The 25906-nt window shown below is 49.3% G+C and overlaps 1 protein-coding gene across 1 annotated transcript; it reads right to left on the bottom strand.

Moving 5' to 3' along the window:
* Positions 1–13: 13 nt before the first annotated feature.
* NAT1 (N-acetyltransferase 1) lies at positions 14–22290 on the bottom strand. The gene is made up of 7 exons (XM_089567360.1): positions 21079–22290; positions 20715–20998; positions 17951–18349; positions 13256–13480; positions 8278–8583; positions 2720–3028; positions 14–528 (listed from the first exon to the last, which is right to left on the bottom strand). The coding sequence occupies exons 1-7, from the start codon at positions 21881–21883 to the stop codon at positions 442–444; spliced, it is 2415 nt and encodes an 804-aa protein (XP_089423486.1). The 5' UTR covers positions 21884–22290; the 3' UTR covers positions 14–441.
* Between the last annotated feature and the right edge of the window lie 3616 nt (positions 22291–25906).

Genomic DNA, 25906 nt, shown 5'->3' with positions numbered 1-25906 from the left:
ATAACAAGACCAGTTGTGCAAGATAGAAAAAGGAAAGCTTTATTATCCCAATCGTAGTGAGGTTGCTCCATGCATGAGCAGAACCTCACTAGCGAAGTCCTTGCTTGCTTTAAGATCAAAACAATTGATTTCCGTTTAAAAAGAGCTCAGCTTGCAGCCTCACACTGCTTGCCTTTCCTTTTTAAAAAAGTGACTGTTCCTGCCCTGCGAAGGTGTTAAGAGAAAGGACGCAAGGGCTTAGGAGTGAGCGGACAGGAAAGAGTGGCAGATCTGGAACCGAAAGGCACGCAATGGGGAAAGAAAGGAAAATATGTGGGACTGAGAATTAGAACAGAAGAGAGACTTGTTGCAGGGTTCTTTTGCACACTTCCGTGGCGTCTTTCAGAGCAGAGTGTCTTTCTGCACGCCCCCTTGCTTTATTCTGGGTGTCCTGGCAGCTGATCAGTTGTCTCCTTCATCCGAGCAGTCTTCGTCGTCTTCTTCCTCTTCCTCTTCAGCCTCTTCCAGCCAGGTTAGCCACTGGTTTACCTGCATTCAAAAGCACTAGTATGTCAATCTGACTGTGAGTGACAATCAAGGACGATGGCACAGCACCCTTCATAGAAACGGTGACCATCCAACATTGGCTAACGAGCCTAACCAGGAACTGAAGTTACCTTTGGCAAGACTAATTCAAATGTGAACCTGCATTAACTTTTAAGCGATGTGACACAAAAATGGCACAGTCCTGCAAGCCAGACTCCAATACAGTCGCATCCCATTAATAAGATCCCTAAATGGGAGCGAAAGGGAGGGGTCCAAAGAGTATGGTGCGCCGCATCATCGCGTCCTGTTATCAACAACCAGCGTCGAAGCGCAGACGCTCCGCGATGGTCCGATAATGCCGCAACCAGCACTGCTTAGAGTGAAAGCAAGGAGTGAATACGGATCTCGCGAGGAAGTGAAAGGTAGTGTGATCAGAACCACGCTGAAGCACTGACGCTCTGCGATGACCCTATAACAGCGTAACAGTCTGTGCTTAGCGCGACAGCGAGAAGTGAACACAAATCTGGGATTCCTGCTGCGCACAGGCAGTGCAATCATAACTGTGCAGATGAAGCAATACCTAAGCAGCTTTCATTGACAGCAGCAACAGCGTGACAAATCGAGCTTTCCGGTAAAGCTGGTGACACGATGGCAGCGGCGGCCGCACAACGTCATCTCACAACTTTAAGAATCGCAGACCTGGCGAAATGAACTTCCTTCTCAATCATTTCACGTGCAAGACGACCAAATGGCACGTATCATAAGATAGGGGCTGACAGCGATCAGGTAGCGATATATTTGTGTGCCTGAACTTCAGGGAGGTCGCGATGCAAAGGCATTATTCAAGGATACCAGCTTCCAGACAGTGACATTTCTTCGCCGGCACCATTTCCTTGTTGCATGTGAGATTACACTGACAGGAAATACCGTATAAATGCGTGTAAGGGCTGCACTTTTTTTTCTAGATTTGGGGGCGAATTTTTGGGGTGCGGCCCCCATACACGTGATGTACGAAAATTTTTTTTTTAAACCAAAAACATCAATCAGGGAATGAGCGGCATTTATTCTACGTTCATTCGTCACTCGCGGAGTATTTAGACTCTGAGCTGGTGCTGTGCCCTGGTGCACGCTCATCCCAAAGAAACCGCGCAGCATGTCGCTGTCAACGTGTAGCCGTTGCTCTGAATTTCCATCACATAGCAGAGCAGCTCTTCTTACAGTTCGGGAAACTCGCACGGCTTGCCTCGGAAAGCGCGCTTTTTGCAGCTTGTGTTTCTCAATGCACCCTTTTGATAACACGATCATCGGACGCACTTCTCGGCCACGTCGAATTCCCTGTCCGCCGCACGCTTGCCGCGTTCCAGAGCTAACTACCAGCCGTGTAGCTGATAACGTGCTTGCCCATCGTGCTAAATCTACATTACTCGGCGGCAGCGCGCGAAAGCCACAACTACGGAGAACGCGCTAACACGCCATAAAAGGCTAGAGCTGAAGATACTGATGCCGATGTAGATAGCGGGAAGACACGGGGAAAAAAATGATGGCTGCGGCCTCGCGTGCCATCCAGGGACGGTTTTTGGAAGCTCTTGTGCGCGTGCTTGTCCTCTACGATCAAGCGCTCCGCGATAGAGCTCGCTGTTTTTTGCAGCCGGAGCCGACCGCAGAGGCCACGGCGTGTGCATTTAGAAGGCTATAATCGTCTGGGTCATGGAAAGTTCGGGTGCGGCCCTTAAACGGATTTTTTTTTTCAACATTTCCTTCGGCAAAACGGGGTGCGGCCCATACACGCGTTTATACGGTAGTGCTTCCACACATGAAACCAGCCAGAACTCACTTCAGTGATTTCTAGTTAGCCTTGGTGCCACAAAAATATGCCAATAACATTTCATGACTGGTCACAAAATGTTGCCGAACAAGTGTGACTGGTCAGTAATTGTATTATACGACCAGAATTTGTCCAATTTGAAATGCAGAAGCTGGAAAATCTTTATGCTGGAAGAAAAATAGCCCAACTTTATGGAACATCTTGTTGCCCACGATTTTTACCGCACAAACTAGGAAATTGCATGAACCATGTCTTACTGCACTTGAAGCAACTCTCAGTACTGTCCGAATTCAAGGTACCACTGCAAATTAAGTTCTTTCCAGCAGTGCAAGCCAAAAGCACAGCTGCTCAGCAGCAGAGCATGCACACCTGAAAGAGGGCCTTCCCCTTGCCAGGGTAGTCGTCGTTGACGTCCTCCTTCCACTTGAGGAAGGCCTCCTCCTCGACGATCTCCTGGTCGTAGAGCAGCACAAACCAGCGCAGCAGCATGCCCTTGGGGAAGCCCAGGGAGTGCCACAGAGTCTGCAGAGCATAGAGGGCAGCCAGCTGCAGGGCAGGCCGCTCACCGAGGAAGGCTCGCAGCAGGGGCTGGTACCGCTCCAGCAGCTCCCGCTCCTTGTCCAGCTGGGCGCGCTCGGGGACCACTGCATTGTTCTGCTGCTGCTGCTGCACAGCACTCTGCACAAGCAAGGCAACAGAAAAGGATCTGAGCATGCACATTTCACATGTGTGTGTGAGAGAGAGAATGAGGTACAGTCTAGCCCGGTTATAACGAAGTCTGCGGGAATCTGAAATCCCTTCGCTATATCCGCTATTTCGTAATATGCGGACTACGAAAAAAATGCAAACATCGGCATACCGATTTATTGCCACTGAAAGAAGTCGTCCAGCGTCCCCTGAACACGTTTCGCGAGTGCGGGCTTCAGGATTGCGGCTTCCATACCATCAAACTGTGAACCAAAGATCTGGTCGAACTCCGGACTCCCGAGGTACATCCGTAGCGTGTCAACAGCTGCGATGGCCGCTGCGGAGGTGACCGGCTTAGGGGCACAACTAGCATCGTCACATTCGCTGTCGGAGGCACTACGAAAGGACGCCGTCAGCCGAATTTTGCTCTTATTTTCGCGGAAAAAATCGCCTCAAGGACTAAAGAAAGGGTTGATTGGCAGATTATTTTTCAGTTGGTATGAAATCTCTTCGTTATATCTGCTGACGCGCTCTTATTTACTTCGTTAAAACCGGACCCAAAATGTATTGAAAATGCAGAAATGGGAATGGGAAATTGCAATCCCTTCGTTATAACCGCTATTTCGCTATAAGTGGCTTCGTTATAAACGGGCTAGAGTGTATCACCAACCGTATAATGGCACACAAAGAAAGAACTCAAACTAGCTGACAAATAGAAAATTTCATTGCAACTTATTCACTGCTCATTGCACAACAATCAAGGATAGGCGATATGCACACGCAACGTAACAGGCAGAATGGATTGAAGTAAAAAAATGAATTGAAGTACAAAGTACACTAAGGAGCGCCTGTCGTCATGTATGTTCTTTCCTAGGTCCCGTTTGCGCAGATTTTTTCACAAGACACTATTTAGACCCTACAGGGGACCATTTCCAACAGTTCAATATAAAATGGTATGATACTGGATGCAAAGTTCTTACATCCCTAAGCTTCATACGGGTTATTAGAAAGGTGGAATAGTGAAGGGTTCCAGTTTAACTCATGTAATGGCCGTACCCTCAGCTTAGCAGCAATAATATGAAAAAAAAAAAAAGTACAATACTTCATGCGTGCATAATTCTGCCCATATGGTACGTTCCACTGGGAGCTAATACAGTAGCCAACCGAATTCGGACAAGGTGGTGCACACATGACCAAAGCACGATTTCAAGCGGAACATGATGAGCAGCGAAATTCGAGGTAGCTGCGCACTGTAAGTGCTGCTAACTCATCTTGCAAGCTCAGTGTTAGTACAGTAGAATCTCTACACGAATTCCGCAGAACCCCCAAAAATATTCGCTATCCCGAATTCATATGATCCAAAACAAGCCAAGTTTAACATAAAAATGAAACATTTATTTGGCTTCACTACTTTTGGCCGAAAAGGCAGTAATGCTGGTTTGCACTTTCTTCGGCTCGTGAAATCAGCCCAGGCTTTTGAAAAGAATGCCGTATTTAATCGCATAATAAGCGCACTTTTTTTTTAAAAAATCTGGCTTGAAGCTCGGGGTGCGCCCATAACGAGAGGTAAAATTTCCAGAAATTTTCCAACTCGCAAAATTGAACATACCGCATAAACGCACCCGTGTACAGGCCACACCCTGTTTTCCAGAAGGAAAAATTACAAAGAAAAAGTCTGTGTAAGGGCCCCACCCAAACTTCCCACGACCCACACGAGATTAGCCTTCAAAATGCATGCGCCGTGGCCTCTGCAATCGGCTCCAGCTGCGAGCAACGGGCGCTTATCGCGGAGGCCTCATGCGCGCGCACATAGGAGCTTCCAGGTGCCGCCCACGGATGGCGCCTGAGGTCAAGCTCATCATCATCGTCAACTTTTTCCTTCGCCGCGAGCTTGCGGTATCCATATCGGCATCAGCATCAACAGCTCGTTTTTTGTGGCTGTCAAAGGGCCGGGATCTCTGGTAGCGTGGTAGTTCATCGCAGTTGTGGCTTTCGTGTGCTGCCGCCGAGCGTTGCTATTTTAGCACGCCGGGCAAGCACCTTAATAGCTACACGGCTGGGGGTTTGCTGTCGAACACGACAAGCATGCGGCAGGCTGCAAATTCTACGTGGCCGAGAAGTGTGGCAGTTGCGACTGCGGCGCGCCAATCAAAATTTCCCTGGGCCTAAGTCTGGTAGGTTTGCGGTTGGAGATGAAGCTTTCCAAACAGACGCTTAAAGTGAGCTTCCCTGAAAACTGCGTGCGGCTGTTCCACCCGATGTCGTTGTACGTGCTGTGGGTCCGCAGCAGCTGCAACGGCACAGCACTAGTGAGGAATATTAGTCAGTTGAGTGAAAAATTAAAATATTGACGGAGGGGGGGTCGGTTTGCAATCGTGCAAATACAGTATTTATGACAGTGCCAAGTTCGGGGTGCGCCTATGATGCGCAGAAATAAAAAAATCTGGTTTTTCGCGACCAAACTGGGGGTGCGCGTATAATGTGAGTAAATATGGTAAGAACCGTCCTGCCGTTTTGTCGCTCACACTGTCGGCGCTGGCAGAGGTGTAGAACATCAAGGGGGTTGAGGGTTTCTATCATCGATGGTAGTAGATCACCCTCTTTTCTGTCTGATGGTTTCATTTTTTTTTTTGTCAATATATCTTCAATGTTCGCAACCCGCAAGTTGCAACGTTGTCATCCGCAGTAACAAAGTCGTAAGCAGAAGCCTGAATGTCCAGCGTCTCCCAAACTTCAACAGCAGCAAAATACTTTTCGGCAATCAGCGGTGCAAACAATGCCGTCGTGAATCCACACTTGCAAAAGCAGTTCGCATTTGTTTGCATAGTCACACTGTCCCATGACATTGCCAGAAAATGAATTGCATCACGCAGACTAATCTGCAAATTGCCATCTTTGATCAATCTTTGTGAGTAATCACCTCACTAAAGGCCCTGTTTTTCTGTTCTTTGATGACATTTTCCAGCCTAAGCTGATAAGAAACACTAAAAAAAAATCTGCAATCATTTAGGCTTTCTTATTAGCTTCGTACAAGCAAGGCAAACGTCCAGCCAATCAAAAGCATTTCTGTTGCTTAGCGTTGCTGATGGTGAGTCATTTTCTTCGGAATCATCGGCGTTGCAATAGAAAAGTACACTCTTTCCTTACTTTTCTGGCTGCCCTGACAAACTTGGCCCTTCACACAAACTCCTGCTCGGTTGCAGGTTGAAGAAGATGCCTGTCTCATCAGCATTAAAAATGTCACGGCGCACACCCCAAGGTCAGCACCAACAGCAAGTAAATGAAGTCGCCAGCAGCAGTCTCGTTCACTATTCTTTACCTTCTCTGCAAACAGTTTTGTAAACAAGCCCCCTTTCTTTTAAATCGATGCAGCCACCCTCGGACAGTTGAAAAGTTTCAATGCCAAGGAAAGTGCAATGCCATCGGCCTTCTCCAGTAGCGCCTTGGCGTTCAAAGTCAGTAGAACTTCTAGCTTGACATGTGTACCATTCTTAGCTTGCATGCCTGATGTTGACACCTGTGTGCTGGGCATTCTTCAAAATAACATCCTGCTGCACAATAATAGTGTAGCATCGACGGCGCTAGTCCTAGCCCGTTCCCTATACAAGAAAGGGCTTTCCATTTCGAGAAATGCTGAATTTGAACGATCCGGTCTTTGGCGCGCACTTAGCAAGCGTAGTTGCCTGGTCAAGTTCAGCTGGGCACAGAGTCGCAATTGCTCAACCGAAACGCTCAAGGCAGCAGCAAACGGAGGAATGTGCCGGCAGAGGCAGAAGGTAGGTGGCACGGCGGCAACAAGCTCCGACAGCTTCCAAGACTCCTTTTTTTACAGGCCAATCAGCAACTGAGTGACATAGCCCACGTGACTCGCACTGCTGGATGCGAAAGAGAATGCACAGGCCAAGCAGCCATTTCGGCCACTGCCGTGGGACATTGGTGGTGGCAAGCGCGCATGTTCACATGCGCGCTTGCTTGAGTGGTCGCGGCAGTCGTGCGTTCGTATCATCCGTGAGGGCTTGAAGATCTGTTCCTATAACCCCGAATCTTTACGTATCCTATACACTGTAGACTGTCCAAGACACTCAAAACTTGTACCATACCGAAATTAGAAACAACCATAATCATGTCTTCGAAATTCTGCTATGCCAGAAAGGACAAAACATTATGTCGCACAAAAGCCAGAATACGGTGCATCCACGCTAATGACTCATTCCCTTGCAGTAACGCACCACCAGCCAGGCTTGGGTGCTAGTGTCACTAGGCCTAACGTGCTTTGTATTGATGCCGCACTGATACTGGTTTGAATCTATACCCCATTCCATACATAGCCAACACTGCCAAAGCTAGCACACCTGTTCGCACAAGCTAAATCCACACCCGAAAAGCAGTTCGCTGTACAACCAGCAGTTCGCCTTACATCAGGCATCTTAAGACTGCACAGGCGTGAAATCAATACCAAGTGGCCTCTACAGCAACCAAATTATGTCTGCAAGCCTTCATCTGTACAGGCATTTAAGGGGGGACCCTGGTCTTCAAAACATTTTTTTTATTAATCTAGACATAGTAATGAAATTTTCAGGCCACATGTATTTTTGTGTGCTCATTTTAGATATGTCATTTAATTTCATGTAAAACAATTTCTTGAGCACTTGTGCAATTTTTATGCAAGTATTTTATGGAAAAGTTTTGCAGAAAATTTGCTGCAGGAAACTCGCTGAAACGCATGCCACTGGGTTCTCTTGACACCAAGAAATGCAATAAGGGTAAAATTATCATCCTGGCTACCATAGAACTTGAGTTATAGGGCACTGAAGCTGCCACTTCAGAAACAGGAATACACACTTTTCTTCTCATTTCTGAAGCGACAACTTCAAAACTCTATAACTCAAGTTCTATGATAGCCAGGATAATTTTATCCTTATTGCATTCCTTGGTGTCAAGAGAACCCAACGACATGCATTACAGTGAGTTTCCTGCAGCAAATTTTCTGCAAAACTTTTCCCAAAATACTTGCATAAAAATTGCACCAGTGCTCAAGAAATTACTTTACACGAAATTAAATGACATATCTAGAATCAGCGCACAAAAATAAATGTCGCCTGAAAATTTCATAACTGTGACTTCATTAATAAAAATTTTTTTTTCAAGACCAGGGTCCCCCCTTAAAAGGGAACCCGTGACCAGCATTCAGCCAATGGGCATACAGGTCAATGATGGCCTCATGCTGCAAAGCCACCCACCTCGTTATTGTCGGTGGAGTCGGTGCTGCCCTGGTTGAGCAGCTGGGGCATGGTGGTCTGCCCCAGGATGTACCTCAGCAGGCAGGTGACCAGGGCGTGCACAAAGGATGGCTGTGCCTGCTGCTGGGGGTCAACAGAGTCGCGCAGCCAGCGGTACAAGGCCGTCGGGCTGGGGTCTGCCTTGAGCTGCCGCCACAGGTCGCCCTGCAGTCGAGGCAGCAGGAAGCCCAGGCCCCGGTCTTCCAAGACCTCAGCCAACCGCTCTGGCCCACGGTTGCCCTCAGGCAGCACAGACTCAAGGTCAACCTGGATGAATTGGGAAAGCAGTGGTCAGTCTCATACACAAACATTTCCTTATGACCAGCAGCTTGGCACTGTGTGGCTCTGAGCTAATAACGTTCTACTGTGCTGTGAGAAATCTTCAAATTAAGGTGGGGCCCTGCATGTTAAAAGCCACAAATATGCAATTATCATGGAACACGCATTTTTGAGTGCAGATTCCAATTACCATTTCATTTCTTGTAAAAATAAGTGGGGGTGTACAAATACAGTCAGACCTCGTTATAACGAACACTAATACATCGAATTATTAGATATCGAAGTAAAAGCAAAGTTTGGTTGGCCATGCTTCTGTGGGAGTTCTATCTGTATAACAAAACGAAAAATTAGTTTCACACTGTATCAGTTATAACAAAGCAGTTTTTGTATTCACATAGCTCAAAATGCACAAAACGAAAGAACAAAAATTTCAAAACGTGCTAAATTTTGAACTTTTGAATCACCCACACCTAAAATCTGCGACTCACCCACGCTTCCACACGCCACACCATCTAGGGACAACGAATTAATCCAGCGCCAACGGCTGCCGAGTAGTATGTGACCGGCACATGATCGAACCACTGCCCGCACGCCCCTGCCACCACATTTTCAGACCCGCACACACTACCTATGCAGTCCATTCTGTCGACACCGTCGCGGAACATGGCGGCGCCAAAACGTACAGCAGTTTCGCTTGAAACAAAGATAAAGATATTCAGGGCGGTCGGGCGCAAGAAAAAAAAAGAAGACATTGCCGTGGACTTCGGTCTTGCACCTAGCATTCTACAACCCTCTTGAGCACAAGGCAGAAGAGTTGATGTTGTGAAGGATGACAAAGCTTGTAAGGCTTTGTCACCACCAAGATGTTGAAGATGCCTTGTTTGTGTGGTTCAAGGACATTATAGCACACAGCCTGCCCGTGTCTGGTGCCAACCTTCAAATGAAGGTGAAAGTTTTGCTTAGGCCATGACTTTGATGCAGGCAGTGGCTAGCTGCAGCGATTTAATGACCCCCATCGGATTGTTTGCCACGCCTTGTCTGGCGAAGAAGCAGCCGTTGACGCCAACAACTGCAAGAGGTGGTCAGAAAGTTATGCATGCAACTGGAAGGCAAGCGGACCATTTCAGCAAGACGAGATGGTGTCAACTGGTGGTTCCGAACGTTATGTTCGAGGAACTCATCTGTGCAGACGACAACTTGGCTGTGGTGCCCGAGACCTACGAAGAAATTGTCGATCAGGTGCTTCCTACATATGATGCTGCGAGCAGCAATAAATGTGAAGGAGGCGAAGAGAGCTCTCTACAGCGCCAAGGCCGCTGCCATGGCAAGGAAATTAAAACCTACCTATGGCCAAATCAGCCGACATTGGAAAAGCGCTGCACTGTGTTGATTTTGTTGAGAAATTAACCTGTCAAATAGTGAAGTGCAGCAAACCGCAGATTAATTAATTTTATAAATTAATGAATTTTGTGCGCCTGGCCAGCATCCAGATTTGTGAGTTCACTTTTGCTTCCCGGTACGAAATGCAAGGTGAGGCTGCACATGCTTAGACCACACGTTCAATTACAAAAAAATTAAAAAAAAAATAGTGCATTTTTGGAAACCCATGCTTTCAATTTTAAGGTGCCCTTTACTTCTTTTAACATACCTTTATTAACAAACGTTTTCTGCAGGAATTTGAGTGCATACTTTTATAATGGTTTGGTTTTGTGGGGTTTAACGTCCCAAAGCGACTAAGGCCATGAGAGACGCCGTAGTGAAGGGCTCCGGAAATTTCGACCACCTGGGGTTCTTTAACGTGCACTGACATCGCACAGTACACGGGCCTCTAGAATTTCTCCTCCAAAGAAATTCTAGCCGCCGCGGCCGGGATCGAACCCGTGTCTTTTGGGTCAGCAGCCGAGCACCATAGCCACTGAGCCACCGCGGCGGCTTTTATAATGGATATTGAATATAATGAAAAAAATTTCTGCCCAAAATGAGACTTCGTTATAACGAGGTTTGACTGTACTCAAAATTTCGAATACGAATCAAATATGGCCGATATGCGGATCATATTCTAGAATTTCCGAATATTGAAATTTCCCAAATACTCTTTAAAAATCATATACCCCGCCAACTTTCATAAATTAAACTGTGACAGAACTACAATATCCGGCAGATTATTAGATGATTGAGCTTACAGTTCCAGGAAACCAATCCAAAGGTCCTGTTCCCTTTTTTCTATTTGTGCCTATTTGTGGAATTTCGCGTGAGGCTCCCAAAGGCGAGAGTTGAGTTGACGTAACAGGGAAGCGATCCAGTAAAAATCCCGCCTACTACAGTCGACGACCGATTTTTCGGACTCTCTAGGGACCGCGAAAACGGCCGAAAAATCGGGCAGTCCGGAAAATCAAATTTCACCGAAAAAATCACGAACTTATCACCAATATGCCGGAAGAAGCGGCCAGTTGTATTGCACACATTCTAAAGCTTCTCATGACTATCTCTCGCCGCGCAACATACCGTATGAACGCGTATAAGGGCCGCAATTTTTTTTTCCAGATTCGAGGGCCAATTTTCAGAGTGCGGCCCATACACGCAATGTGCGAAAAAAAAAAAATTTATTTTAAGTAAAAACACACCAACCAGAGAATGAGCGACATTTATTCTCGGGAAACTCGCACCGCTTGCCTCGGAAAGCGCGCTTTTTGCAGCTTGTGTTCTCTTTTGGTTGCACCATCATCGGACGCACTTCCCGGCCACGTCGAATTTCCCGCCCGCCGCACGCTTACCGTGTTCGAGAGCTAACTCCCAGCCGTGTGCTTAAGGTGCCTGCCTATCGCGCTAAAACTGCGAAGCTCGGCGGCAGCACGCGACGACCGTGCTCACACCGTACGACGACCGTGCTCACACGCCACAAAAAGGCTGGAGCTGGCGATACTGATGCCGATGTGAATAGCGGAAAATCACTGCGGAGAAAAGAGTTGATGATGATGATGATGATCACGGCCTTGGGCGCCATCCATAGACGGCACTTGGGAGCTCCTGTGCGCGCGCGCGCGTGGCCTCCGCGAACGGCGCGGCTCCGGAGCAGATCTCTGCGTCCACGGCGCGATCTGCTCCGGCGAAGCGCCAAAAGCGCGCTTCGATCGCGGAGGCCACGGCGCGCACGTAGCCTCCGCGATCGTATTCGCATTCCGTATTCGGGACGAAAGACTCGGCACAGATGAGTTCCGAGAACTCACCGACTACGGTTAAAGTTCGGGCGGCGGAAGACATTCAAGAACAGTACGACTTCGAAAACACGCGAGCGCAATGTGCCGACTCGCGCAGTATTTCAGCGTCGCAAGTTAGGAGGCTCGCTTTAAGCTTGAATTTCGTTTTGTTTGATCAAGTTTTCGATTTCTCCTGCAGTTTGATTTAATGCGGTTCCACTGTACACATATGGCGGCTTGGGTACTGGCGAAGAGTGCGAACGAGGTCCGAAAAATCGAGTGGTCAGTTGCGGTGCGTCCGAAATTTCAAGCGCTCTTACACATTGGCTCTATGGGCCATGTCGCGGTGCCGCGAAAAAGTCCGAATAGTCAAGCATGTCCGAAAAATCGGGCGTCCGAATTTTCGGTCGCCGACTGTACATAGTGCATTGTAGCCCGCGCACGTTTTAAGTGAGTAACAGCAGGCACAAAAACGTTCGGAAGGTACGTCACTAGGCTAAAAAATAAATCACATTAAATTAAATGACAGAATCGGCACACAAAAAACACGTTCCCTGAAGATTGCACAATTGTGAATTTTTTTATTCACATTATTTTTGCACTTTTTCATAAAAAGCAGGGACCCCCCTGAACCACCAACCATGAGCTGTACTCATCATTACAGACTGTACAAGTATCGCCACTGACGAGCTGTAGTCCTCCGGCTCAATGTTGCGTTGCTTCCACAGCCAATGACTGGTTACGGTCAGCAATTGTGTTGAAATCTTCACCACTAGAGGGCGGTAGTTGTCCATTAAACTAGATTAGAGCCTTTCACATGTGTTTGAACCTTGACAACAGTCATTTTCGCCAAAAATCGCGAAATTTTTTGGCGGGTTTCACATGTTCTTCGGGAATTTGATGCTTAGAGCTTATGAACATAGTTTTATGGGGATTTTAACGTCCCAAAGAGACTCTGGCTATGAGGGACAGAAAAAATTTGAGATGTTTCCCCGACAATAATGGCCTAGTGTCCAAAAAGTCGTAGGTGCTACTCGAGGCTATCAGCACAGATGCACAACAGTCTTTCACAAAACACGCTGATGCATCTGAAGCATCAATTCCACACACAGCCACCTATATGCAAATCACCGGTTCCTGCAATCTGCACGCGGATGGTCGTTCCGCTGCACACTTTCACTGACAATCAAAATGCTGCCTGGCATACCGCGGTGGTGGGCTAATGGTTTGAGAACCCGCCTTGCATTTGGGAGGTGCAGGGTTCAATCCCCAGTACCGCCAGGTACCCGCTAGTGATACAATGGGCACAAGCTTTACCCTGCCAGCTGTTCGGCTTATCTGGGTGAAATGCTCGGGAAATGGATCTCTGACCGCCCCTTGTGTATTGGTGTTCTTCGGCCAAGAGTTGTCCCTTGCGCCATACAAGTTTACCACCGTCAAATGCTGCCTGGCCAGTGCCTTACCTTGGCCTGTGTCAGCCCCTGGGTGAGCCAGGCACGTCCCTGGGTGCGGGACAACTGCTGCAGCACAAGCAGGAAGAGCGGGTAGTGCTGCCCCTGGGGCAGGGCCTGTGCCAGCTCCGAGAGGGACACCAGGCCCTTGGCCACACCACGGGCCACATGCCCTGCCACCATGCTCTTCACCAGGGGCATCTCAGCCTCCAGTGCAGACATGCGCCCAAACACCTCCTGCACCAAACGAGCACCAGCACAAACTTACCCATGATGTTTCCAGTGGTGGAACTGGCAACTGGCTTCTTGTAGCAGCTTTTGTAGCAGAAGAAATCGCAGTTTGTAGCAGCAATTTTAAGTTTTGTAGCAGGAAAAATGGCATTTTGCAGCAGAATTCGAGCTTTTGTAGCACAAAAAAAAAGCTTCATACCAAAATTTCATGCCAAAAAACAGTTACTTTAAATAAAGAAGCTTTGTTGTATTTCTGGAACAGGCATTTGCTCAGACGTTTTTAGCAACCGCAGCCATGCAAGAGCAAGCTTCAATCCCAAATGCAGTTTAAAGTGCTTGGTTCCTTAAAAAGAGCCGAAAATAAGCAAAACAGGAGGTTCTCCTAAATACAGTCGAACCTCGATGTAACGAACCTCAATGTAACGAAATTCGCGATGTAACGCATTTTTTTCATTTCCCAATCACTTCCCCATTGAAAACCATGTATTTTTTTTCGCGATTTAACGAAGTAATTTTGCTCCGCACTTTCGATGTAACGAAGTCCGTGCGCATCGCATGCATGTGCCAGGAGCTACCTTGACAATCGAATGAGAGCTAAAAGTTTAGCCGAGACGAAACGCAGTTTGTATTTGCCCTTTTACGCGCCAATTTTGCCGGCAGTGTGCGAGAACGTACCGCCGCGCCATCTGTCGTGCGCATACAAAGCCCGCGGCATGGAAGTTTCAAGACGCGCCGCGCCATGACGCCACTGGCGAGCTGTAGACTCTGAACGTGAAAGCGCAAACCGGAATTTTCTTGCAGCGTCCGTCCGTTCGTTTTTTTTTTGTTTTTTTTTTTGCGTGCGATGTCCTTGTAGACAACAAAAAAAAGTCTTCAGTGTTGACAAACTCGTGGAGCTAGTGTGGTCGTACCTTTAAAACGGGTGAGCGGCGAAAAAAAAACAAAAAAAAACGTGCCCTGGCAGAGGAGGCGAGTGGCGAAGGGGGTAGAGGGGAGGCGTGGCGTGGGAGGCGCGCGCGGTGCATTCTGGGTGGGCGGCTTCGGCGCGCTCTCGGTCTCGGCGCGGCCCGCGCGAAATGCAGCCGGCTGCATTCCGCGCCGGGCGCCGTCAGAGCGCGCCGGTAGCCGCCGAACACGCTGGCGATCGGGCGCCGCTGTTTCGCGGACGTGACGTCGCCGTGCCGCGCGCGCACGCGCGCTACGTCGGAGTATAACCGCGCCGCGAGCACAATCCCACCGCGCCGGCGTGAGCGATGCGAACATTTTTCTTTATTTTTCTCTGATGCGTCCCCGGCTGCAAATGTTCAATGCTGATGATGATGATACCAGTAGCGACATCTTGTGGCGGCTTTCAGTACTAGGCGCTGCGCTCGTTCTTTTGCTATGCGCACACGGAGAAAAATGATGCCGTCGCGGTGTTTGCTATCACTCATTATGCTCCTGATGTAGAAAAAAACATCCGGTGCCCTTGTTAGCGATACTATTACTCGATTTTCTTGCGTATTTCCTCAATAAGTGATTTACAAGTTCCCATCAACAAGCAGTGTTCCTGAACCAGTTATACTTTATTTTGACAGCTGAAACATGGGAACCTCGACGTAACGAAATTCGCGATGTAACGAAATTTTCGGCTGCAAGTAGGACTTCGTTATATCGAGGTTCAACTGTACACTGCCGTTTTTATTCAGAAGAGCGACATAACGAGATGCTCAACAAAACTAAAAAAAATGATACCGTTCTTAAAACAAACTTTCAGGTACTATTTCTTCCCTTTTCTTGATCACTCCAGCTTAGACAGTGCCGCTGCGAGCTTTTCCTGTCCATTCTTCAGAAGGGCTTGTCCACTCTCAACATCTGCAAAATGTTTAGACTTGACACCTTTTTGTGAAAAGCAGCTCAGCATTGGTGATCATATTCCTGGCCAGTCTGATCTCTTCTTGTACCTTCTCTTCATTCTGACCTCTTTTCTGGGTGTCTTTGTCCTGTACATCACAGTCTTGTTTCGCTTGTTTTGCACGGGTCTTCTCCTGCATCCGCCTCCGACCGTTGCAGCTTACGCTTCCGCGATCCTTTCACCGCTCTGATTAATCCTTGTGTCATAGGAATGGCAGCTGGATTTTCTGCCCGATATAAGTTAGTCATAAGTTTTGGTGCCTTTCAGCTTTGACAAAGACATCGAAGACGTGAAGTGTCCATCCACACAGGCAGTGCGCTGACAGTGGTCCCTTTGTTCACCTTCGGTTGCAAAGCAGCGATGGCGATGTGGCTGCCGGCAGATGCGTTGCTGGAAGTGTTGCCGGCAGACATCAGTTTTGGTTTCACGGAAATGAGTTTCGGTTTCGTTCTCGGCAGAGTTATTGGAGTTATTCAGAGATATTTCGGCGCAGGCGTGGCGCAAAAGTAGGCAAAAAACCGATTTTGTAGCAGCATGTAGCAGGATTTCCCATTTGGCGCAGTTTGGCGCAATTGGCGCAGCAGTTCCACCACTGTGTTTCTGCACAAGTGAAGACACGCACGAGGAGGACACTACAAACTTGTCACTCAGCACTTGAGTCTGTTCGTGTTTGAGAGAACGGAGAATTCTGGGAATGCTGGTGCACGCCCCTGTGACTCACCCCACAACCTGCCCCAACAAAAGCAAGTTTCTTTTCCATGAAGCCCCTGTTCATCCACCTAGTTCCAATAACCAGCCCAAGGAATCTACACCCAAGATGGGCTGGCCGAGCAACAAAACCCCAAATGCCTGCCACCGAGTGCGAAGCAAGATGAAGGGCAAGCTCATAGCACGCCTGCTCCAACAAAGTGATGAACATGCTTCAAAACCCGCCATTACAGAAAAATGAGCACAGCAGAAGATCAGTGGCACACACTGCATCCCAACTTGTGCAGTGGTGGGCTGCACGGGAGCCGCAAAGGGCATGAGACTAATCTGAGAGTTAGGTCGCAAGGCTGGAAAATTGTAGGGGTGTGCGAATATTCGAAATTTTCGAATACAATTCGAATATTAGATTTTTGCTATTCGTATTCGATTCGAAATCTAAGCATTCGTATTGTTTCGATTATTCGATCCCATGCGAATGTTCATATTTAGCCGAATATTTTATTGCAAGCACTGGCGTACATTTCGAGGCGCAAGTCCAATCGACATAGACATAGGAACATGGCGGCGTCCAGAGCTATGCGTAACGTTGGGCCATGCCGTAGCTGACTGTGCTTGCGAGCTTCTTTGTGGCTATACCAGCGAAGTCAGCGCTGTGCACGAAGTGCCTAGCAATACGTGCCAGTTCAGTGCCAAGTGAGAGGGAATTATCTGTGTCTGGGGAAGTCGTTTCAGCTAGAAGGGAACGACTCCTGCCTGACCATGTGAAGCAGCTTATGGCATGCTAGATTCAATCAGTGCTGAGTACTAGCCATTTTCTGTAAAAATTCTACTCTTCTAAGAATAATGTTCTAGACTTCGATACTTTCGGTGCAGCCACACAAACCTTTGGTGTTCATTTACTTATTGATGAACTGTGATGTTCTTGGATGCTCAAATAAATGTTTTGCAGTGGTTAAATGCGTCTTTCCTTGATTATTCGATATTCGATTCGATATTCGGAATCAAGTATTCGTATTCGATTCGTATTCGAAAAATTTGATATTCGCACACCCCTAGAAAATTGACCATGCAACTATCCTGCAACTGCCACTCTTCCAAAACGGTTGTGCAACATTCGAGACTCGCTAATTCACGCTTGTGAATAGGAGAGGTTGCCTGACTGCTTTGGTAGGAAGGGGCAAGTCGCCACAAAAGTCTCACGACACCTGATATCCCCAGCCTCCTGACCTAAAGCTCGAAACTGCTAAGCCAATGAGCACACCTTTCAGCAATATCCCATTTCAAGAATGGGCCAGCATCAAATTCAACTACCACTTCAATCTTCTCTTGAAGCATTCTGCCGTGGTAATGATCACTGACAAATGGAGTTTCTAAGCTAGTACACTGTGGCACAACTTCAGCCATCACTGCAACCAATCCCAGAGAGTGACGTATAGGGCACTGGAAAGCAAGACTCTCTGCAAACAGCAAAAGCTCAAAAAGCGCCAACCTCCGCTCTAGTATGTGTCATCCATCGCTCAACAACAAAACCTAATAGCACACTAGTAAAGCCTTTGAGACCAATGGCAACACGTAACAGTTAAGTACAAATACTGGACTAAATAAAGCCAAAACTTGGGCGAGTAGCGCTTGTCTGGGTCGTCGTGTCCATTTTTCACGTTTCCTTCGCACTTTTTTCTTTTTACAAATACTGGGTCATGCTGCTGGTTGCCACTACCATGCCACAACTGAACACTGTGAGAGCCCTACGGGCATCACTACCACATCTTAGCTCGTACCAAGCTAAAGTTCGTTACAAGTGGGTTTGACTGTACCGCTCACGCTAGAAATGCCAAAAATTAAAATAACTGTCATAAACAGCAGCCCCAACTCACCTGCAGGGCTTCGAGGTATGCTGCTCCACCGTCCTTCTTGTAGGCCAGAGCCATCTGGGGCAGCAGCTCAGCTTGGGGCTTGTCAAGGGTGGCCAGCATGGCATGTGCCAGGGCCTCCGAGAGAAACTTGCGCGGGATTTTGAGTGCCTCGAACGCTCGGCCCGCTTCATCTGGCAGCCCATTGTCACTGGTGGGAGTGGCGGTGCCATTGTTGTTGGTTGTGTTGGTGGTGGTGCCTTGCTGCTGCTGGTGCTCTGTGCCATTGGTCAATTTGAGGGAAGCCAGAAGCTCGTCCACCCGTGCTATCACCTCCTCACGGGTGGCCCCCTTCTCGCGCTCGGGAGCACTTCGATTGGCACGATTCTTGTCTTGCACCACTTGCTTAATCACGATCGGGGGCTGCAACCGGTGACAAGAAAGAAGGGGAGGTTGTAATCGCAAGTCAGATGCATAGCCTTCAAAAGTCAATAGGGCGAATAGGGTATAACGTCTCAAAACAACTCGGGCTGTGAGGGACACCATAGTGGTAAGCGAGCCCTTACTCGTATTATATAATCCAGCGCAATCTACACCGCTAGCATGGATGCAGTGTATTCTTGGTTTCAGGCATATATCAAGCTATTTAGCAATCCCCTTAGAGTTCACTATATCCGGGATAGACTGTACCAGCTTACACTGAGCGTACCATTAAATGCACACCCCAAGACCCATTTCCGTGCATGTCACATCTATCATGGTAACAATCAAAAGTGACAACAGCACTGGTGCTTGTTTGTCTTGCTCAATGCCACCCATGGACTGCGTGCGTTGCAGCCCGACACAAAGACATGCCGAACCCCTTGTGCTCCAACCTGCGATCTCAGAGCAGCCGCTCTAGATAGCCTTTAATACATTGGTTCTTAAGCCTGTTTCACATGCAAGCGAAAGTGTTAGCGAATCCTGCTGCAGTGACGAAAAAAAAAAACTTTAATTGCAATTACTCTGCAACTATACCAGCTAGCTTAACATAAAAATTCAGGGGGGCACTTTGTTGACCTAAAGTGCAGTGAGGCGAAAGCCTTAAAGGGACTATGAAATAAATTTATTGAGATTACGTAAAGATAGGCAATCCATCACTCGTCATCCCAGTGCAAGAATTTTTGAGCTAGCAGCAATAACAACGAAGTTATAGACGATTAAAAATCACGCTCCTCCTCTCCCCCCTCAACTCGTACGCGCGGAGCACCAAGAAAAAAATAAACAGAACAGCTCCGGGACTGGGCACCGCCCATGAATACGTCAATCGCTGACATTCGGTTTAAGACTTCCGGTTGTCGCACTCCCGAGGAGCAGCATGCGTCGGCAGCGTCTCTCCGGTCTCTGCGCTTTCTTGGCTCCCGAACTCGCGACAGAAAGAGGCGGCAGAGGTAAATTGAAAACATATGCGCGAAGGCAATGCCCTGGCTCGCGCTTGCCCGAGGGGGTCGCGCGGCGGCTCGAGCAGACGATTTTCACCGCTACCGGAAGTGTGCCCGTGACGTCGTAGCTGCCGCGGCTCGAGCCAATGACAGCGTGTGGTGGCCTGCCGACGTCATGGGACTAGTGACGTTTGTTTTCCCGTTTTTGGTTCCAAAATGGCTCCCTACGAAGACACCGAACGGCCCGCGAATTTTAAAAAACACGATTTTAAAAATTCATAATAAATTGCGGGCTCAGTTCCGAAGACTCATACTTGGTGTCCATGCTTCTGAGCATCACTTCTATCATTTACAAGCGGCTTTTAATTCTTTGCATGGTCCCTTTAAGTGCGGTGTTGCTGCTTGTGTCACTGTAGCGTGTCACTGAAGAGTGGAACGTCGGGAGTCCATTCAACGCCATCGCCCTTTCGGTTCTAAGCCTTGCTCGTCGCTAAATTGGTTTTTGAGCAAAGGAAATGTATCTGTCTCTCATATCTCGGTAGACACTTAAACCTCACCGCAACGGGAAGGGAGGAAGATGGGAGTGAACGAAGACACCTTATTCACTAGACGCGCCTTTGTTCATTCCAAACCATCGAGCTGGCATGGCGGAGTGGTTAGCATGCTCGTCTCGCACTCCGGAGACCTGGGTTCAATTCCCGATCTCGACCGATTTCCTACTCTGTTTTATTTATCTGCCATGACTAGAACTGTTAATTAGGCTAATTAGGTAATTAAGCAATTAACTAAACTCGGTCCCACTTACTTGGAGCATCACTATATGATCCCTTTAATTGGTTGCATGGTTACTAGCCAAAGTACAATTGGCCCCTTTTGAAATTCGCGCACTGCGACGTCACGATCGTTTGGACCAATTGAAAAGCGAGACATTTCTGTAGACAACTCCTGCTTACAACGATGAGGAATTAAAGGCTTCCGCCTTAAAATGCAGTTCCTAATTCAGCGCAAAAATGTACATATTTGTCAAAATGCAGTTACATTTAATGAATAAAAATCAAATTGTTTTGTTTCCCTAATGCTTTTGGCGCAGCATGGCTAATTTTTCTCCCAAGGCAGCTTGAACCCACTATAATTCCATGCCATCGTTTATGGTGTCTGCTGCATTAGGACATTGCTGGCCTTGAAAGACGACAATGGCATTTTGTTCCGCCTGCATGCCATATGTGCAGACAGACTGGAATGCTGCTCTGTACCTAATGGTGCCTTCAAGACAAAATGCAGCAAAGAAGAACAGTGAAGGCCCCTTCAGAGAGTCTAGAAAGTCATCCCCACCGCAGCACGGAGTGATGAAGTGCGGCACTACTCACTTCCTTCATGGCTTGCTTGGCAAGAGGATGTGGTCCCAGGGGCGCGTTGCCCGTTGAGCCAGTGCTAGTCTTGGAGAAGCTCAGTGGAGTCTTGGGCTTGAGCACTATGGAGTTCTGGGCCGGCCGCAGGGAGATCTCGTCTGCGCTGCCAGGGCTCTGCTTCTTAAGGAAGCGTGGGGGCAAGTGTTCCCCGCCTCGCTGGCCACGGCCAAACTGCTGCGGTGGTGGGGGCTGGTTGTTGCGGCCGTTGTAGAAGTTGCCACCACCGCCACCACCCAGGAATCCTGCACAACACAGACACACATCGAGTCACGCCCGCCTGACGCAAGTTTTTAAAGTGCAACTCTAAGCGACCAATACCCACCACCGCCAGAGGAGTTGAGGGGTGTGCGAGCAGAGGCGTTGTTGCCCGCGCGGTAGGGAGGGAAGAACCGGTCTCCTCCCGATGGGATGACCCCGGGCCCCGTGCCCAAGCTGGCCATTGGCAGCGGGGCAAACACGTCGTCCATGCCTCCCCCAAGGGAAGCGCCCCGGTTGGAGTGGCTCATCCGGGAGCCACAGTAGAAGCCCAGGTCGCGCTGGGCCTCCTCGCGGATCTGCTGCAGGGTGCGGGGCCCATGGTCGGCACCAGCGCCCCGCCGAGGCACCCAGCGGTTGGCTCGCAGCTCAATGACGTCCCGCAGCAGGAAACGGATGCGGGCAGGCAGCTCTGGCGACTGGGCAAGCACACGCATGCGCTCGAAGTACTGGTCCATGAGGGGCCGGGCCCGGGCGGTGTCCAGCCGGCGGCCCACTGTGACCAGGATCTGGCAGAGGCACTCCAGGTCCTGCCAGTCGCCCCCCCGCGCCGAGCCGAGCAGCAGCTGCTGCACGCACTGGTGCAGAATGGACTCCTGCAGCAAGCCCTGCTTGCCCAGCTCGCCGATGAATTTGATGTTGCCCAGCATTTTGTGCTTGGCAACGAGCCGTTGCTCTTGCTCCTCCGGGGACAGGGGGCCATGGCGGCGCTCGTACGCCTCGCTGGCACGCCTGCGGTTCTCAAACTCGTCCTGGCACTTGGTCAGCAGCAGGCGGCGGAAGGTGGTCGTCTGGCTGCTGGCGCTGCTGCTCGGGGGTGGCTCAAAGTTGGGTGACTCGTCGCACAGTTCCCGACAGAGGGACGCGTACATGCAACTGTACTTGGGCTCATCCAAGGCCTTGTCGAAGATCAGCAGGATGACCCCCTTGAGGATGTGCGTCGAGTCGAGGCCCACGAGCAGCAGCTCCTTCCTGAGCTTGTGAAACTTCTCTGGTGTGAGCTTGTTGAGAATGCCGCGTACCTTGCGGAAAACGAGGTCATTCTTGTCAGCGGGGCTGAGTGGGGCATCTCGCCTGACGCTGCTTGGGGGAACCCATCGGTGCACGCACGGGGAGGAGACAGTCGCTGACGCTGTGCCGTCCCTGTTGCACGGAGATGAAGAGCCCCCCGCTCCTCGCGGCCCTTCCGTTGTTGCGTCTGGTTGGGACGCCCGCGCCACACTAAACCGCCTTGCCGCCGCTGCTGCTTGCCTGTAGGACTGCTCGCAGGGCCTCTGCACCTGCCCCAGAAACCATCGAGCCCATTCAGCAAGGCACATCAAAATATCCACATTCACAGGCACCACCTAAATGTGGGCTTAAGGTTACAAATCATTCAACACAGCCTGTCAGTACAGCACAGAATGCTCTTTCTAATTGCTGTTGCTGCACAACAGCTCTTTTGCATACTCAGTAAACCAAGCACTTCGTATCTTGTTTGGTTTTGGTTATATCTCGTGAACAAGAACATGCTAATATCACTGTGAAAGCAAGGCGGGGGTGCTGCTGGGCTGCAAGGGCCTTCAGATATGCTCGAAACAACTCGACAGCTCCAGGGAAGAGCAAAGGGAAGGAAAACAAAACAAGAATTTCAAACTAGTACTTTGCACCTCAGATAGCTACTGAAAAATTGAAAAGCAAGCATTTTATGCAAGCACTAAACGACTGACAACTTGTTTCCGCCAAAGCTATCAAATCTGCATGACCGAACCTTTTATAGGGCACGACCAAACAGCTTTGAGCTCGCATAGCAACCGCGCACGACGACAAAGCCGGCCTCCAGCGCTCGGAGAGAGGAGTGGTGGACGGTGGGGCGAGGGTGTAAAACGATTGCGGCAGAGAATGGCCACGATGACACCATTCCGTCGGCAGGCAGCGACGCTCCCCACCATCGCCCCTCCGCAGATCCTTCCTTTCACCGACCGCCAAAGCGAAAAATATCGCGTGGCAATCGACGCGGCTGCAATGAACTTGGAAAGCACTCGCGAGGGGGGGGAGCGTCGAGGCAAGACTGCAGGCAGAGACAAGGCTAGCCGTCGCCCAAATCTGGAAGGCCGTCCCCCAAGGTCGCGTGCATTTTCAAGCGCGCCGTGGCCTGCCTCAAGGCAGAAGGGAGGCGCGCTGTCTGCTGTGCCACCACGGCAACCAGGCTTTCCGATACCACGCGCCGCCGCAAGGTCGGCAGCTACTACGCAATCTGAAACCGCGGACGGTGCCAGGCCCTGACAGCCAAACAAAACAACGAAGCTTGCACATGCCCAGCGTCACTCTGAAAACGTTAAAAGATGGCGGGATTTTTTTTTTTTTTTCGTACACTCAGGGAGACCAAAGCGTTCCTTACTGCCGAGACCTTGGACGTCAAGCGGCTGGGACATGAAGGTAGAACCATGCGAAGAAACGCTGCGCGGCACCCCTCTTTTTTCGGCTGTTCAGTTCCGGCCCCCGGCAACAAACGCGATGTCGAATCGGCAGGAACGTCTAGCGGCTCGCCAATGACGCCTGAAACAAGGCCGCGCGCGTTCCGCTAGCGGAAGCCGCGGCGACGAACCGACGGGCGGCGAAGTAGACGTCCCGGTGCGAACACGCAGAGCCCCGAGAATAATGGCTCTCGCAGATGTGGATGTTGGGGTAAAGCAGCCTGGCTCGTTCTCGTGCTTGGCACGGTGGACCCCGGAGAGAATTTCAGTGCAATTCGGAGGAAGGGGGAGAGGAAAGTGGTGCGAGAGCGAAAAATAAAATTAAAACAGGTTGACTTTTGCGCCGCAGCAGTGTAACACCCCCCTCCCCCGGTGTTTCTTGCAAGTCGCGAGAATGAATGGCGCCTTCCTTGCCTACGTAGCAAATGGGACACACGCGCTTTAATTTCTTTTTCTCGCCACAGTCACTTTGAGGGGAAAGCAGGAAAACAAAAACGAGGCAAGAAGAAGAACGGGATTCGCTCCAGTCTCCTCGGGCAGGGAACGAGTTGCGGCGAACAGGAAACTGTTCGTAGCGTGTGTTCTGTCCCCCTCGCCCTGTGCGGCCCCACGAAGACTTGAACGTGACCCCCTCTGCCCTCCCTTGAACGCAAAGCAGTGCGTCAGTGCTTCGGCGCAAAGTACCAGATATAAAGCAAGAGGGGGTGGGGGGAGGCCGGGACTACCCCCTCGCCCTTTCCACGGCAGCCCGGAAATGCGGGGATGCCATTGCCAACTCGGTGGACATCCGCGGCACCTAACTACGCAGCCAGCACCGATGAGCCGATGATTTGCCCACGCCTTTACCAAAGTTGAACAAAGGAGTCAATTCGCTCACGGCATTCTCGTGTTTGAATCCATACAGGCGCGGGTAGCACGCTAGAGCTAGATTCTATGACTTTAGGATACCATGCCTGGCAAAGTTTTCATTTCTTGCTTTCAAGGACGAGTAATGTATGTCCCAAGGTGCTGATGGACGCCTACCTCGCGCAACGCAAACGGCAGCAGCCAGCGAAAACTAGTGCTTGCTCAACTACGTCGATAGACCTACATCGAAACTAACAAAATCGAACAGAAACTAAAACACGTTCTCAAAGAACGTATTGCTCTCATTAGATTCCAACAGTGAGGAATGGGCCACTCGTAGATGTTTAATAGAAGGAGCGGGAAAAAAAAATTCATCAACCCTGATAAGAAGCCCGGGTGGCCAATATGGCTGTGGCTAGGACTAACTGCAATGAACAACGAGGCCTGACCAACCAAGAGCAAGAACCAGCAGTGGCGGTGCAAATTGATCAGTGAAATGGTAAAGCTTTTTATCACAGGCGTTCAGCCCAATAGAAAAATATCTGCTCGAATTCGAACAGCTCAACACGGACAAAACAAAAACAAGAAATGAAACCCACAATAAAAAATCAGTTGTCTCGCCCCCACTAGCACCAACCACACTCACCCTGCTCGACGCTTTGTTCCAGACTGCGTTATGCACGCAGCCAGCACGGTTCTCCCAGAATTCCTAGGAATCTCGCGAGCCGCTCACGCTGGTTCACGTTTGGGCGAGACTTCAATGAGGTCAGAAACCTGACTGGTCACGTGACCTGAGCACGGACATCGGCATGTGACTTCGGGTTGCTAACGCAGTTCTCAGTGGTTATACATTCGAACTGTCAAAAATGTAACAATTAAATTTAACATTTTGTATACACTTTCACCACTGATATTCCATTCCTACGGTCCGTCATGCCCCACTTTTCTTCTTTTGAACGAGGTTAACCACTCTCGATCAGCTGATGTAATCTTTGCCCACTTGTAAGTTCAAAAATTGGAAAGAATTCGGAACTGTGAACGACAATTGCAACAAAGTGTGGAACGAACTTTATTAGTGACCAAGGTCACTAACTCAACAATCGAAATGAGATTGCTTAACGCTCGCCTTCAAAAGTAACTTTACACGGTTCGAATTTATAGGAAGAGGAAAATTTACAGTAAATTTGAGTGCCAACTTTAGAGAATAAAAGTTATAGTCGAGTGAGCCCGTTTTGGCTCCCAAGATGATGAATTAATCGCATAGTACAAGTTTCAACAGCAGCCTAATCAGAACTTAATTCAAAAGCCATTCAAAAACACCAAAGTAAAGAAGCATGCGAGAAGGATGAACATGACGCATATACCTATGCACGCTAATGGAAAGGCTTACACTGCGACAACAAAGAAGTAAGGGCCGGCACTGTAAGTGCGTCGCTGAGAGCGGATATGTCATTAATAGCAGACGACACAGAGGTGCACGCGGTGAGGGAAATTGTACTGTACGCAATTACTCACCGAGGCGTCGCAAACCGAGGATATAGGACGCAGTGCGATTCTTGATAATCGCTACGCCGAGACAGTCCGCAGAGTCAG

This window comes from Amblyomma mixtum, chromosome 1, assembly GCF_055824585.1.
Source record: "Amblyomma mixtum isolate Tamu chromosome 1, ASM5582458v1, whole genome shotgun sequence".
Taxonomy (NCBI): domain Eukaryota; kingdom Metazoa; phylum Arthropoda; class Arachnida; order Ixodida; family Ixodidae; genus Amblyomma; species Amblyomma mixtum.
Note: the sequence above shows the minus strand (reverse complement) of the source record. Positions and strands in the feature narration are given on the sequence as shown.

Bases quoted from the DNA above. Each gene is read 5' to 3' on its own strand.
- NAT1 (XM_089567360.1), bottom strand. From the start codon at position 21,883: ATGTACGCGTCCCTCTGTCGGGAACTGTGCGACGAGTCACCCAACTTT. The intron at 18,350-20,714 runs GTGAGTAGTGCC...CACCGGTTGCAG, and splicing joins CCAAGCAAGCCATGAAGGAA to CCCCCGATCGTGATTAAGCA. The intron at 8,584-13,255 runs GTAAGGCACTGG...CAATTCATCCAG, and splicing joins AGGGGCTGACACAGGCCAAG to GTTGACCTTGAGTCTGTGCT.